At 41.5% G+C, this 16,180-nt stretch overlaps 1 protein-coding gene across 1 annotated transcript in view; it reads left to right on the forward strand.

Annotated features, from left to right (window-relative positions):
* Positions 1-691: 691 nt before the first annotated feature.
* DGAT2 (diacylglycerol O-acyltransferase 2) overlaps positions 692-16,180 on the forward strand; it is a 53,682-nt gene continuing 38,193 nt past the window's right edge. The window contains exon 1 of the mRNA XM_074216908.1: positions 692-961. Within this exon, the coding sequence (XP_074073009.1) occupies positions 922-961 (40 nt within the window). The 5' untranslated portion in view covers positions 692-921. The remainder of the gene's footprint in view (positions 962-16,180) is intronic.

A 16,180-nucleotide genomic window follows, 5' to 3' on the forward strand; every position in this document is an offset into this window, starting at 1 on the left:
ATAAATATATTATTTGTTTATATATAAATATATAATCTTTAAAACCATAAAATATGTAAATATAAAATTATATGAAATTTATGAAATTATAAAATAAAAATTTAAAATATATATAGATGAGAGAGAGAGAGAGATATCTATAGACAGATATTTTAATGGTGGTGGGGGGGGGGACTTACAGTTCAACCATTCTACATTCCTAAATCTCAGTTTCCTATTCTGAAAAACTGAGGCTGTTAGACCCGAGAATCAGCTCCACTGCCCATCCGCTCCCAAGCCTGTGCTTTTATTACTGTGCAACCACCTTCGTTTTCCAGCTTCCCTGGCATGTGGTCTCTTCCCCCGTTCCACGTTCTAGGCCCCCGCCCCCACCAGCCGGGCCGTAACAAGTGGTCCATCTGGAAGAGGAAGGGGGGGGATATTTTTGGAAAGGTCATGGGTAGAGAAGGAGCCAAAAGAGAAAGCAACCCCGTTTCGTATGACGGGCAAAACGTGGCGGAGTTCCCTCTTGCTAGCTGTCCGGGTGTTGTGCAGACACGGTGCGGAAGAGAGGGGCCCGCGAGAGTGGGCGCGGGGCGCCCCTCGGGGCAGCTGTGGTGCGGCCCGGGGCGGGCCTCCGGCGCGGCCAGCCCCGCCCCGGGCCCGCGGCGGTGGGCGTGGCCCTCTGTGAGGCGCATAAAGCGCGGCGCGGCGGCGCCGGGCGGCCGCAGAGCGAGCCGGCTCCGGAGGCGGGCCGCCGTCCCCGTGGCTGTGGCTCCCGCTGCGTCTCGCCCGCGCCTCGCCCGCGCCCTCGTGCCGGCCCCGCGGCTCCGGCCTCCCCTCTTCGGCCCGCTCTGGGCAAGCGCTGGCCCCGAGGGCCGGGGGATGGGGCTGGGGCGCGCGGGGAGGAGGCGGCTGCTTCCCGCGGGCCACTGAGCGGCCATGAAGACCCTCATCGCCGCCCACTCGGGGGTCCTGCGAGGTAAGGGAGCGGCGGGAGCCCGCCCCGGCCCTCGCCTCCCGCAGGTGGCATCGTCGGAGCGGGGCGGCGGGCAGCGAGGGGCCCCTCCCGGGGGTGGCAGAGCTTCTAAGGGGGGAGGGGCGGGGAGCGCCCCGTCATTTCGAGTTTGGGGGCCTCGAGGGATTCCGCGGTATCCAAGGGACCCTTGAGGGGGAATCCAACAATGGGGGTGTCATGGAGATGAAGTCATCGCGGCTGGCGGGGGCGCTGAGGGGCGGGGCCGCAGGGGAGCCGCGAGCAGGGGATGGTGGGGCCGGGGGCTCCCTTCCCCGTCACGGCCGCGGGGAGCCAGGAGCCACACAAATGCTCTTCTCCTCCCTTTCCTTCCCCTCCGCCATCCCCCCTCCCCCAGGTGGGGGCAGCCCCGAGCCCCTCTGCCCTGGCATGGGCTGAGGGCGGGAGAAGAGAGGGATGCCCCTTCTCCACCCATCCCTCCTACCGCTTGGAGCTCCCTTGGCCTCCTGCCTCCACTCTCCCGGGGGAATCTAGGACCCCCGTGATTTCTAGCAACGAGGTGACAGACAGGCAGGCTTTCCCTAACTATCTAGAAGTTTCTCCACAATGAGGACCCCCCAGCAGAACATGATGCTCTCAGTAGGTGGGAAGCTGGATGACTTTGTGGAGGATGCTGACCAGGTCCCTGCCGCAAGTCACACCAACAAGTGTCTTCTGCTCATCTGCATGTGGGATGACTGGGCAACCCAGCTAGGAAATCAGGGCCAGGATTCACTAAATAGCATTCCACCTTCCTTGAATTACTATTGATCCTCAGTATTTGGAGACACAACCGAACTTTTTCATATTGACCACCTGGAAAACACCTCCGCTGTGTAAAACTTCAATACAGACCTTGAGGTTGACATGATTGGGGGAGGGAGGTGATATCTGTCATTCACTCATTCATATGGGCCTTCTCTGACAGTAGCTAATAGTATGACTTTGGGTAGATAAATAATTTCACCTTCTGGACCTGAGTTTCCTTGGACAGTCTCTAATCCAATGCATTTTTGGCATATATGCTATGTTCTGACATGAGACTGGGAACAAATAAGCTCTTGAGGTCCTTTCTGAGACAGCTTCTTTAATTATGTAATGCTAAGGAAGATCGGTAATAAAAGGGAGAAATTATTGGTTTGCAGCTGTCTTTCAAAATGGAATCGAGGAAGCTAATGATAGGGAGAAATGAGTCCTCGGCTGGCTTCAGAGATTGCAACTGTAGCTCCTAGTTTAACATCAGAAGGAAAATATTTAATAGAGATCACCTGTTTACTAGAAAACATATTTACTGAAATATTCCTTTATTCTCCTCTGGATCCTTTAGGTAATAACTCTCTTATTCGAGCTCTGATTATCCATTTTGTGAATTTTATGCTTATACAGCCCTCTATCTTTTTTTCTATGGACCTTTGATTTAGGAGATTTGCTAATAGTGGCAAAGTGGTTGGAGTTCCAGACCTGTAGTCAGAAAAATACCTCCATCCCAGGCAAAAAGGGACCTAGGACTGCTTATGTGCATATTAGTATTAACTTCTGTCTGGGGAGGGGTGAGATGCAGGGGAAGGAGAGAATACTTACTGGGTTCAAATCTGGCCTTAGACACTTAAGTAGCCATGTGACCCTGGGCAAGTCCCTTAACCCTGTTTGCCTCAGCTCCTCCTATATGAAATGAGCTCAAGAAGGAAAATAGTAAAACTACTCCATTATCTTTGCCAAGAAAACCCCAAATAGGGTCATGAAGAGTCTGAAGGTCATGAAGGGGGGATGTCATGTACCAGCCTGTCATGGGCTACTCTGATGAGAGGCAGGCTCACATGGCAGTGGAGAGAGGACCTCATTTGAAATTCATGCTCTGGTGGACACCCAGCAAGGCCCCATGGGGCAAGTGACTATATCCAACTCAGTAGATCTCTCTGTGCCTCACTTTTCTTCTCTGTAAAATAAAAGGATTAAACTGAAATAGAGATTCTTAACCCCTTTCTTATCCTGATCTCCTATGGAACCTAAGGAACCCTTCTCCGAAAGATTTTTTTTTAATATAATATGGTTACCAAAAAATTTTTTTCAAGTGTTCCTGGACCACTGGTCAACCCTTGGACTAAAACCTATAATTTTTTTTTTTATAAGTTAGAGGGTTTTCAACAGGTTTAAGATAAGATTTAACATAGAAAGTATGCACAGGTTATTTTATTTGACCATAAATGAGTCGTTGCTAAGAGTCAGTTTTTCTTATCTGTAAAATGGAGATACTAGTACTAATTTTAGAAGATTACTTGAAGAAAGCAATTTGTAGACATTAAAGCATTATAAAAATGGAAATCTTTCTTGGTAATGAACAACACAGTCAAGTGTTGGGAAAAGAGCAATATTCAGTAAATCTAGAATTCAGAGAAGAAGAAGATCACTATGTGCTAGAGTAGTCAGAGAAGGCTTCCTGGAAGAGGAACTGTAAGATTCACCTTGGGGGAAGGATATGGGTAAAAGTGACTATGGCTTAGTAAATATTCATTGAATTTGTTTCATTGAATTAATAACTTAGATAATATATAGCCTCCCTCCTGTTTCAAACATTTTCTTTCCAATAACCCACGTGAAGTAGGTAGTGCAAATATTGTTACCGAATGAAATAATACATGTACATAAAGGACTCGTGATAGAAAATACCATCCATACTCAGAGAAAGAACTATTGAGTCTTAATTCATACCAAAGCTTACTATTTTCAAGTTTTAAAATTTGTTTTATGCATTTTTTCTCTCATTTTTTTCACTTATGTTCTGATTCTTTTTTTTACAAAACAACTAATTTGGAAATATGTTTGACATAGTTATACATATATAATCTATATCAGAATATTCACTGTGGGGGGGAAGGAAGAAAAGTATAGGACTCAAAATCTTACCCAAAAATTAATGTTGAAAACCATCTTTGCATATAGTTGGAATAATAAATAAATACATTTATTAAACCAAAAAATAACACATGTAAAGTGCTTTATAATAACAATAGTAAAATAACTAGGATTTATATGACTAATCCGAGGCTGCAGTGAACTTGGACCAATTCTGCTTCCTAGCAATACTGATAGCCAGCCTTGTGGTTGTGTGTTAAGGTTTGCATTTGGTCAGTAAAGTTTTATTAGTTACCAAGTATGTGGTAAAATTCTAGGGATACAAAGAAATATAAAAGACATGCAACTGCTTTCAAGAAACTTACAGTCAAATGAAGGAGAAAACATGCAAACACCTGTATACAGACAAGCAATGCATAGGATAAATTGGAAATACTCACCCCAGGGAAGTAGGTAGAATAAGAGATAAGGCTTCCTTTGAAGGTGGGATTTTAGTAAAGTCCTGAGAGAAGCCAGGAGGTGGAAATGAAGAAGGAGATTGTTAAAGAGGTGGGAGACAGGTATTGAAAAGGATGAAAGTTTGTTTGAGGAAAAGAGCAGACAGTTGAGTGTTAGTAGATCAAAGAAAACAGGAGGAGCAGAGGGAGAGGGAAGGAAAGTGGTATAAGGGTAAGAAGAGTGTTATGAGGAGGGGGAGAGAGAGACTGTGTGTGTGTATGTAGGACCAATTATTAAAGGTTTTGAACAGATGATAAAGACCTACTGAAGTTTATTCAACATGGGGTAACATGGTTAGAACTGTTTTTTAGGCAGATCACTTTGGCAAGCTGCCCAACCTTCAGGTATCTCCTGGACTATGGGGAGATACAGGCCTTCTCCAGGATGGTTTACAATGTTAGAGAACAGAAGGGAGCATATGTGAGAGAGGTAATGAAGATAAAATTGATAGGTTTTCTCATTTAATTCTCATCCAACTCTGGGAGATAGGTGCTATTATCTCTCTTACAGATAAGGAAACTGAGACACGTAGAGGTTAAATGACTTGCCCAGGGTCATACTCAGGTCATGCAAGGAGCATGGGTCACCCTTCTCCAGGGCTCCTCCAGGTCCAGACAGCTCAGCCTTGAGGCCCACAAGAATGAGGCTGCATGGAAGGAGTTACATCCTGCCTCGAGGCTTAACCAACTGGTCCATTGTGTGGGGATTTAGGAAAGATCCAAACTAAATGCTCTTTGAAAATGAGGAGCAAAAGGAGACCTGGAGCAGAGAGGTGAGGGTGGGAAATAGGGGACTAAGGAAAAGTTTCATGAGAAGATAGCAGCAATGTGTGCTGGGTCTACAAGGAAAATAAGAATTCCACTAAACAGAGAGTGAAGGGATTGTGCTCCAGCCCTTGGCGGGAAGGTAGGGAGAGGCTGGAGGAGAGATCTGTGCAAGGCCTAATGGGTGGTTTGGCTGGAACGTGAGATTCTGTCGGGACCAAGGGTGAAGTAGGCTTACAGAGAAGTGACCCCTGGTAGATCCACCAGGTGGCTCATCCATGATCAATGGAAAATTATATAAATAAAATCATAACTTTTTGACCCCTAGCATGCTTTAGGAAATAGGACACATTTCTCTTCTCCTCTCAAAAGAACAGCAATAAGAATATTTGGGATTATGTTTTTGAATATCCCTACCTTCTATTAACTTCCACAAAGGAGGCTGGCTAACTCTAATCTTCCTGAAGGGGAAAGTGGGAATCCCTCAATTCTGTAGTAGATTTCTGAAAAATGATGTGGACTAGTGGATAATGGTCTTGAAATTAGAAGACTTGGGGTCCAGCTCCAATTTTGACATTTATTAAATAAGTAACTTAGGATGGACAGGTTGGTGGCTCAGTGCAGGAGGACCTGAGTTCAGATGTGCCTCCAGACACTTACTGGTTGTTTGACCCTGGGCAAGTCACTTTACCCTGTTTACCTCGGGTTCCTCATTTGTAAAATGAGCTCAAAAAGGAAATGGCAGAGCACTGCAGTATTTTTGCTAAGAAAATCCCAGACATGATTAAAAAAACTGAAAAACAACAAACTTAAGGCAAGTCAATTTAGCTTCTTTCAGACCCAGTTCCTTCCTCAATTCATCTGTAAAATGGGGCTAATATTTGTATTATCTACTTCATAGGGTGTTGGATCACATGTGAATGTATGTAAAGGCATTGAAGTGATTATATAAGCATCATCTGCTTAGAAATGTGAGCTTCTTGGGGTTTTTTTTTTTAATTTATTTTGGAAATCCTCTTTTCCAGTCACCTCATGGTCCAGGGAAAAAAAAACCCAGAGTGGCAGGAAGTGAATATCAGAATAGAGTAAAACACAAGTCCCCTAATTCTCAGTTTAATATTTTTTTTTCCACCAGAGGGAAAAAGGTCAGAAAAAAGGGTGAGAAGGGAAGATCATGGAATATGATAGAGGATCATTTGGGAAATTTGTGGCTGGGTAGCATCTTAAAGATCCTCTGAGATCTGGGTGTCTTGGGTGGATTATGGGGCTTTGAGCCCTTTCTCTCTCTTCCTCCTTTTCTCCAAATCCTAGGTAACAGGTTTACAAAGTACTTTCCTTGTAGCCCTGTGATGGGGGTGGAGCTGTGTCCAGGTGTTTAGGTGCCTAGTCTTGGACACGAGCCAGTCCCTCCCCTTTGGCCATAAGTCATTAGTCTTCTTCATGCTACCCCACCTTCATCTGGAAACAGCCTACTAGACTACTGCCAGGTCACCAAGGACCACCTACCTGAACACAACCTGCCAGGCTCCAGGTTTAGTTGGGGAGTGGAGGGGCCACAGGGAAATGCTGGCCATCCGACCTCATATGTCTTTCTCAGAAAGAGCAGCCTCTGGAGACCAAGATCTGTTACTACTGATCAAGTGAAGATTGAAGATAAGAGCCCAGCTAAGGTGCCAGCTGTATCAGAATGGTGGCCCACAGCTTCTCCCTCAGGGCCTCCTGATGGTGAGCTGTTCTTGGCTGGGTTCCGGGGCATTTGGCTCAACTAAAGCCTTGGAGAAAGACAGAGAAGTTAATGGAAGAGTAGAAGAGGATGTAAGACCCTCTCTGTACCTTCTCCAATCTTAGAATTACAGTGTTAAAAGGGACCTACCTTAGAGATCATCTAGTTCAGTCCCCAAAGCCTTGGAGAAAGACAGAGAAGTTAATGGAAGAGTAGAAGAGGATGTAAGACCCTCTCTGTACCTTCTCCAATCTTAGAATTACAGTGTTAAAAGGGACCTACCTTAGAGATTATCTAGTTCAGTCCCCAAAGCCTTGGAGAAAGACAGAGAAGTTAATGGAAGAGTAGAAGAGGATGTAAGACCCTCTCTGTACCTTCTCCAATCTTAGAATTACAGTGTTAGAAGGGACCTACCTTAGAGATCATCTAGTTCAGTCCCCAAATTTTGCCTATGAGGAAACTGAGCCCCAGAGAGGGAGAAAGGTATTGTCCAGGGTCACAAAGCCTGCAGAGCCATGCAGGATTTGAACCCATGTCCTCAGACTTCAAATCCAGTTTGCCCACAAGCAGGAATCCTTTTTACAGCACTATGATATCTCTAGATATTAGTCTATATTATCTCTAGAGAATAGTATTAAGTTAATTTTGAGGAAATCTGTTAGAGACTAAAGCTTGTAGAAGAAGTTCTATAGGAAAAATTAGAAATTTCCCTTTATCTGGGGGTACAAGTGAGGAACAAGGGCAGGCAAGCTGCTATATTATTTGCAAGTCCTCACAAATAGTCACTTGCCCATGGGGGGTATGGGGAGGCAAAAACCAGTTAGACCTCTCCCTCTCAACCCCACCCCCCAAATCATCACAGTAGCAGCCTAGCAAGAGGTCCTTGAATGAAATGTTTGAATACCTAGTATGTACTTAGCCCAGGCTTTACAGATTAACTGGGATTAAAAGTGTGTTATTCATTCAGTACTAAGTATAAGATATGATCTCTGCCCTTGAAGACATTTTGTAGTCAAGTGAGAAAGACAAGAAACCACTGTTCCTGGTATAAAGGAGGACCTAAATAATTTTTGTGGATTGACTGACCTTCACGGAATCAAATCTTGGAAGATTTGAAAAGGTTAGAACCTTCTGCATTGATTTTATTTGTTCTAGTTAACCTTAGAGAGAAGAACTGGCAACAGGTAAAAAAAACCCTCACCATTAAAGCTGACCAATGATGGATGATGTTTGTCCTTCATTCTTGAAGACCATGATACACCAGGAAGGTGATGCCATGACAAGCATGTGAATTGGATTGGAGTGAGAGAGTGCTGTGCCAAGTCACCAGTCTCACTTTCTCCTCCAGAGCCATTTGGGTCCAGGGGCCAGATAGAAATCAGGAAGAGGAAATGATCCTGAATGAATGGTAATCAAGATTAAGTGACTTGCTCAAGGTCACACAGCTACTAAGTGTTGAGCATCGAGGCCCTATTCAATCTCCTGTCTTCCTGACCCCAAGGCCAGTGTTCTATCCACTGCACCATCTAGCTGCCCTAGAGCAGCTTCCTTGGTAGAGTAGCAAGTATTTTTGTCAGAAGAGATTTATAAGCAGAAGCTAGATTAACAATAGACTAGCTAACTTCCTAGATGCTTTCAACTCTAAATTTCTTCTTTTTTTTTTTGCAAGGCAGTGGGGTTAAGTGGCTTGCCCAAGGCCACACAGCTAGGTAATTATTAAGTGTCTGAGGCCAGATTTGTACTCAGGTACTCCTGACTCCAGGGATGGTGCTCTATCCACTTCACCACCTAGTTGCCCCAAATTTCTTTTTTTTTTAATTATTTTTTCCAACTACATGCAAAGACAGTTTTCAACAATTATTTTTGTAAGGTTTCGCGTTACACATTTTTCTCCCTCCCCTAATAGAGAGCAGTTTAAAATAGGTTATACATGAATAGCTATGTTAAACATATTTCCATATCCATAACATTGTGAAAGAATTAGAATAAAAAGGGAAAAAAATCCACAAAACTTAAAACAATTTTAAAAATTGAAAATAGTAAACTTTGAGGTGCATTTAAATTTCTCTGGATGTGAATGGCATTTTCCATTATCAGTCCTTGAGAAATGTCTTTGATTATTTCTGAGACATTTGCTCCAAATTTCTGATCCATTGTTGAGGGTATACCCACTCAGGTACTGTCAGAGATCCTTGAAATTCTGAGTCTGCAAAACATTGTATGTTCCTTTTCACTGTTATTAAAATAATTTATGTGAGTGAGGGGCCAGAATTTGCCTGGGGTTGATTTCTGCTTCTGATTTATTAATTGACCATCTACCACTCTGATATTTCTTTGCCTTACTCTTCTCCCCTATAAAATGGATTTCCTTCATTAAATTTCTTTACTAAGGTCTCTCTCTCTCTCTCTCTCTCTCTCTCTCTCTCTCTGTGTGTGTGTGTGTATGTGTGTGTAGACCAAGTCTTCCAAGGCAATGGGGTTAAGTGACTTGCCCAAGATCACACAAGTAAGTATTAAATGTCTGAGGCCAGATTTTAACTCAGGTTCTCCTGATTCCAGGGATGGTGCTCTATCCACTTCGCCACCTAGCTGCCCCTCAATCTCACTTAATTTAAAGAAGTTTACCAATAGATGGGAATTATTTCAGCCATTATAATTCTCAAGAACAAGCTGCATATATGGAGAAGATGCAATACATCTTTTGTACTATGAAAACAAATAGGAATAAATGATAGCAGGGAAAGATTAGTATGATCAGCTTTTTGTTTTACAAAAGGCTTTCTTCATAACTGCCTCTTATCACTCCCACTTTACTTGGGACAGAGCTGGCAAAGAAAGATGAAATACTTGAACTGAAGTCACTCAGCTAGTAAATGAAACGGCACTTGAACTCTTGTGTTTTGATAGTAAATTTAACATTTTTTAAATTAAACCACACTAAAATTACAGAAGCCTATGACTAAATCATTCAGGACTCCAGAGGCTCCAGGGGCATCCAAAAGAAATTTCCATTTTTTTCATACGTCCCTGCACTGTGACTGCAACCCATTTGGGGAATTTGATGGTGACAATTACTCTGACATAGCCTGATTTTAGCTTTGTCTCCAAGCAACCTCAGCTACCTCCCACTCTGCTGTTATTTCAAATTTACAGTCAAGTAGTAAGGGTGCTATACTCAGATTAAAGGTGAGGGTCCTTCAGTAGCTGGAGTGAACCAGATAAATGCTCCTATATTATTATTATTAGTAGTAATAATAATAATAATAATAACAATAAATGCTCCTAGAAAGTATGTGTGGCACACAATTTCAACTAAAAGTGTGAGAAGGGGCGGCTAGGTGGTGCAGTGGATAGAGCACCAGCCCTGGAGTCAGGAGAACCCGAGTTAAAATCTGAGTTCAAATCTGGCCACAGATGCTTAATAATTACCTAGCTGTGTGACCTTGGGCAAGCCACTTAACCCCATTTGCCTTGCAAAAATATATAAATAAACAAAGAAAGAAAAAGTGTGAGAAGTTTCTCCAGTCTTCCTTGATCTTTTGCGCTCAAAGCAGACATGGTTCACTGTTTTTACAACCAATTTGTACTGTGTCTGCTATAAATCTAGACTCACAGAATGTTGAAGCTGGAAGGAGATCCAAGATACTACTTAGTTTACCCTTTTAATTTTATACTCAAAGAAGGAGAATGAAGAAAGAGGACCTAGAGAAGGATACCAAGTTTGCAAAGCTAAGTAGGCCCCACTGTAGCAAATCTAATAGATAAACCATCTAGGCTTTTATTCATGAAACATCCTTAATGAATTCTGAATAACCCTGTGCTTTTGAAAAAAAGTTATTGCTGGACTACTGTAAATAGAAGATTTCTCTTAATGTACCTCAGTGTTAGTTTTTAGATCATTCGAGTTACTTTTGTTGCACGTGTCTGTAGGAAGACTCAACTTTAAAGAAACCTAATTTACAAAACAGGAAAAAATTAGAGGACAATTAATCTTATTATAGAAGGATTCTCTTAAAGAATTCCATAAGAAGCTAGTTCTACCTAGTTTATTCCCAAACCATTCTTTTATAATGTAATACCCTGTCTCCATAGTCATCTCCATTTCACATGAGGAATTTCAGGTCCGGAAGTTAAGTGACTTCCTCAAGGATATGATCTGGATAAGAGCTCATCACTTTGATATAGTCAAACCTATGTTTATAGATCATAGGAATGGAAGGAAGTGGAATGATTTAAAGCTAAGCTTTGAAATCAGATAGAAGGGGACCATATTTGTGATATGGTCTTGGACGTTCAAAAAAAAATTAGGTCTGATTTTTAAATTCAATTTGCCTATGACTTTTGGGGAAGTCTAAATTACCTGCTATTTAGCCAGTTTTGTTGATTGTAGAAATAGAGCATGATGTTAGCAGACATGCCAATTAATGTACTACCGGTGGAAGTCAAGATTTAGCACTTTCCAGAAAAATAAAGATTTTAAGTCACTTGTCAAAAAAATAATATTCACAGGGTGCAGAACACTCGAGTGGGCACATGACCCACCTTCAGAGTAGTCCCTGCTCAGAAGGAATGGTTAATGTGAAAGGAGAGACAGGGTCTTCTACCCTTGTTGGGGATTCCTAATAAAGAGAAAAATTTGATTTTGCTTGTGCTATTTTCCAGCTGTCCCAGTGTTTCTCATTCTTCAAATCAAAACATTTATTCCATTCTCCAGGAAGCCTCTTCTTCCTAATCTAGCTACCATTGATTTTTCTCTCCTTTGACCAATGGGCATTATAGTGCTTCTTTGAATATCATTTGTTTTGCAAGATCATTTATCTAGGCCAGGCCATCCTCCCCCTATCTCCTAATCATTCCCCATAGATGGCACACACCCATACAAATTAACATAATATATAAGCACTGCTGTATGACTAGAGCTAGGCATTCAGGTAAGCTCTGGGAGTGGGTGATACTAGTTTGGAATAATTTCTTATATCCAGTGAGGCTTTAGTTAATGAAGAGGTTGGGAGAAAACCCAGATGGAGAAGGGGCTAATGCTATAAAATAAGGGGCTTGAAGTAGATGACCTCTAAGATCCTTCCCAACTCTTAACAGCCAAGGGTTTAGAATAGCTTCTATTTCAGTGATGGCAACAGTGGGAAGAGTGTTAAATTTGTAATTAAGAGAGACCTGGGTTCAAGTTTTGCCCAGGCACTTAGCTGGGTAACCATGGATAAGACACTTCACCTTTTTTAGTCTCTTTCTCATGTGTTAATGAAAGACATGAACCAGGGCAAGTGGAATTACCTCCATTTTGTAGGTTGGGAAACAAGAAGTTGAGAATTAAAATGATTTGCTTGTAAGCACCAGAGCCTGCATTTGAACTAATTTACTGACCCCAAGAATAGTGTTCTTTCTAAGTGCCTTGCATGCTACTTTATTTCCTATGTGTACTGTCTAATATTGAATCCTTCCCCTCCAGTTGAGAGCCAAAAAAACCTTGTGTATTATTCAGCCTCATAGATCCCAGTTGTCTAGAATTCATTCTCTTTCCTCCTTTCCACATACTTCTTGTCCTTCATTGCCCATCTCAGGTATTGGCTTTTCAAAGAAGCTTTACCTGAGTACTGATTTGTCCTTCTTCTGAGTTCCTTGGCAACTAGAGCATATCCCAGTTAATCTGACTATCTTCCTCCTGATTAGGAGGCTATCTTTCTCCTTGCTCAGATTAAGGCTAAGGCATTGCAATATAATTAAATGAAAAGTGGATTTGTTAGATCATCTTGATTTGAATCCCAGTTCTGGGGCTAGATGGGTAATCCTGGCAAATCACTTAACATCTGTGGCTGATATATCATAGACTTGGGAGAAAATTGCTTTGTAAACTTTATATGATTGTGTGTGAGTTGTTTTATTATTATTATTATTATTATTTTTAGCATATCTTTTTTATCCTAAATGCACCTCTCTACCTGGGAAGGTAGAGACTGTGTTTTTGATAATAATAACAGAGGATTATTTAATATAAGTGCCTTATTGTTTACACAATGCTTTCCTGAACAACAACTCTTGAGAGAAACAGGCAGAGATTATTGCCCCTATTTTATACAGAAGAAAATTGAGAGGTAATTATTTGATTGGGTTTTAAGAAGTAATACTTAGATTCAAAGTCAAGTTTTCTGACTCAAAACTCCAGTGCTATCCACTGAACTGTTCTGGCCACACCAAAGAAGTTATGTCTTATTTCATATAACTTGCTCTAAGCTTTGGAGAAAGTGTGATTATAATTATTTTCTCATGACCTGGATGATCAGTGAGTAAAACCATCACTGGGAAGGATTTTGAATGCCTTCTGGTTCACCCTGTTCTAGGATGCCCTTCTACAGCATCCCCAGTGGTGAGGAACTTCTTCCTTCTAAAGCCACTCAATCCAATAAGATAGTTGAAACTCAGTAAATGATGCTTGAATTGAATTGATAGGAAAAAGAGGCCTTGTCCTTGGTAATAGAGCAACTAGATGATCCACACCTTTTAAGTCTTAAGCAGCTGGGTTTCTGAGAAGGGTATGGGACTGGGAAGGGAAAAGGGGGAGCTGTGTGTGTCACATTGTTAACCCTTATCAGATGTTTTCTAAGAATGAATGCAGACCTATGGGGAGATGGGGAAAGGAAGGAGTAGGGAAGGAATTGATCAGTCACTGAAACCTAAAACCCATTTGGTGACTTTTTTTTTAATGCAATGGGGTTAAGTGACTTGCCCTTGTTCACACAGCTAAGTAATTGTGTCTGAGACCAGAATTTGAACTCAGGTCCTCCTGCCACCAGGGCCAGTGCTCTATTCACTGCACCACCTAACTACCCCCTCCCAAAAAAAATACCCAATTTGGAACAGAGATCTTTTATCCTATTTCTTTTCTTCTAGGGGTGGATACTTGAAGCAAGAATTTGATTTCCAGGAATGAACAGAGGACAGAGAAAGTTAGTGTTGGCAAGGACATAAGAGTTAAAATTTTAGCACCAGAAACGACTTAAGTCCAACTTCCTAATTTTACAAAGAAGGAAACAAAGGTTAAGTAATTTGCCAAAAATCACATAAAGGTGTAAGGTAGTGTCAAAGTCAGGAACAGAACCTTGGTCTACTGATTCTCAATCAATGGATCTTTTCCTGCTCTCGAGACTAATAGCTTAAGTCTTGTAGACCAGAATGACCACAGGAAATGAGACTAATTTCAGTTAAGAAACAGTATGGAAAAAGTTTTAGACTTTAATTCAATAGGTACATGAATTCAAAAACTAGCTCTGACACTGACTGATTGATTACATGGCTAGTCTCAATTATTGTGAGCATCAACTGCTTACCTTTAAAGAAATATGCATATGTTTGCTGTCATTATTAATGTTAATTTGCTATTAAAGATAGGTCTTCATTAGCTCAGCAGCTGTTCCAAAAAAAATTGGTATGAATTCAGTTTTTATTGACTAAAGTATATTGTCCTGCTTACGTTAGAGAAATTCTTATCTTTTCTTGTGACCTATTTTAAGAAGTTTGCTTTATTCTTCTGCCTTTCCTCTTTGCTAGCATTATTAGGTCACTAACTTTTATGCTATTAAAGCTAAAAACTGTATATGATTGTAGGTAAGCCATTTTCCCTCTTTGGAGTTCCTAAAATAAAGGATTGAAACATGATTTCCAACATCCTTTGCCTCTAAAGATTCTACTTAAAATCACAGAATCTCAAAATTGGAATGATCTCAGAGGTTAAACCATAATTAAACAGGCATATTCTTTAAGATACCCCACCCTAGCAATAGTGAGCTAGTTGCATTAAGTAGGAATTAGAGTCCTCTGCAGGAACTCATTTTGTTTTTAAGATAGCTTTTAGTTGTGAGGAAGTCTCAAACACGTAAATGTCTCAGAAGACATGCAATTTTAAACTTATTACAGCTGAAATCGGCCTATAAAAACCTCTCCCTCCTTCTCATTATTCCTAGTTTTTCTATTTTGACCAAACAAAAGCCTAAGCCCGGAAGAGGACTCTAACCTTTTGAAAGGTTTTCACTTCTTCAGTGATCTGAACAAACATTTACATGCCAGAGGAAAATCCACTGTTTAACAAAATCCTTTAAGGAATTAGTTTGTAATGTGACCTATCACTACTGAAGTGAGACAAGCATACATTTATTTAGCCTGTACTCCACACAAGACCCACTCTGTCCAAGGCCCGTGCTGGTGTGACAAGGCCCACTGTTTTTGAGCCACCCTCTGCTTGTCATGCCCAGAAATCTAATAGACTGGCTGACTTTGTCTGATTCCATCACCCACATCTCCTACCCTTTACTGCTTCTGGGGATATATGTGAATGAAGGGAAGACCTGGGAATGTAGGGAGAGCTTTGTGCTTATAGAATGACTTCAGAGGATCCAGAATGTAAATATTTGTTCTGTCAGTGCAGAGTTGTGGACCTGGGCATTCTTGTCTGTGTTCCGCCTCCACAGAAGATATACTCAACATGCCAGAGGGGCTACTTGGGATGATTTTACAGGTCAGGCCTGTGACCAGCACACATCTTTGTCTAATCATGTGTGTCCTTAGTGATGGCATTTATTCCACTTTGCAAGTATAGTTTATATATGTAAATATGATGCAGCTTGCTTATAATGTCCATTGCATCTCCCACACTTTTCTTTGTATTAACAAAATGGATCCAAGTGACTCTGGATCTTTAAAAGCATTACTGTTTCCCTAATGCCATCCTGCCTACTCTCTTCAATTTGGGGCCAAATTTTTATATCTGCAAGATGCAAACTATACACACAAATGTACCATGTCAGTAGATTAGCTATCTAGTTGCATGTTATAATCTGGCCAAAAGGCTATTTTGTCCATTGGTCTTATGTGGATGATTAGACCAATCTCTTTTGAATCATCATAACTCTCAAAAGATGGTGCTGTAAATGTTCTGGGATCAATCAACAGGACCTCCACAAATAGGATCATCTGGAAAACATCATGTCCGGGGAATCCCTCTTCCATTTGAACCTTCCACAAGATATAATCTTCATTAGAGTGGCAGACATCTCACTATTTGCCTTGTTTGGCATAAATAATTGACAGATCATCAGAGCATTGTCCAATGTGATTTTTACCGAAGAATTTTGCATTATCTTTATGCATGAGAAACTCCTTGTTACTAAGTTTGTTTTTCACAACTGCTAAGATTTGCTTTTTACAAGGACATTGAAGTGCAGAGGAGTAAAGTGATGTGCCCATGTTCATCTGGCTAAAAAGGCATAGATCCAAGAGAAAAATGTGGAACTTTTATTTCTACTGCCTAGACTCTATTCATCAACCTGCCTTTTTTCTCCA

Source organism: Macrotis lagotis, chromosome 1, assembly GCF_037893015.1.
Source record: "Macrotis lagotis isolate mMagLag1 chromosome 1, bilby.v1.9.chrom.fasta, whole genome shotgun sequence".
In the NCBI taxonomy this organism is placed as follows: Eukaryota; Metazoa; Chordata; class Mammalia; order Peramelemorphia; family Peramelidae; genus Macrotis; species Macrotis lagotis.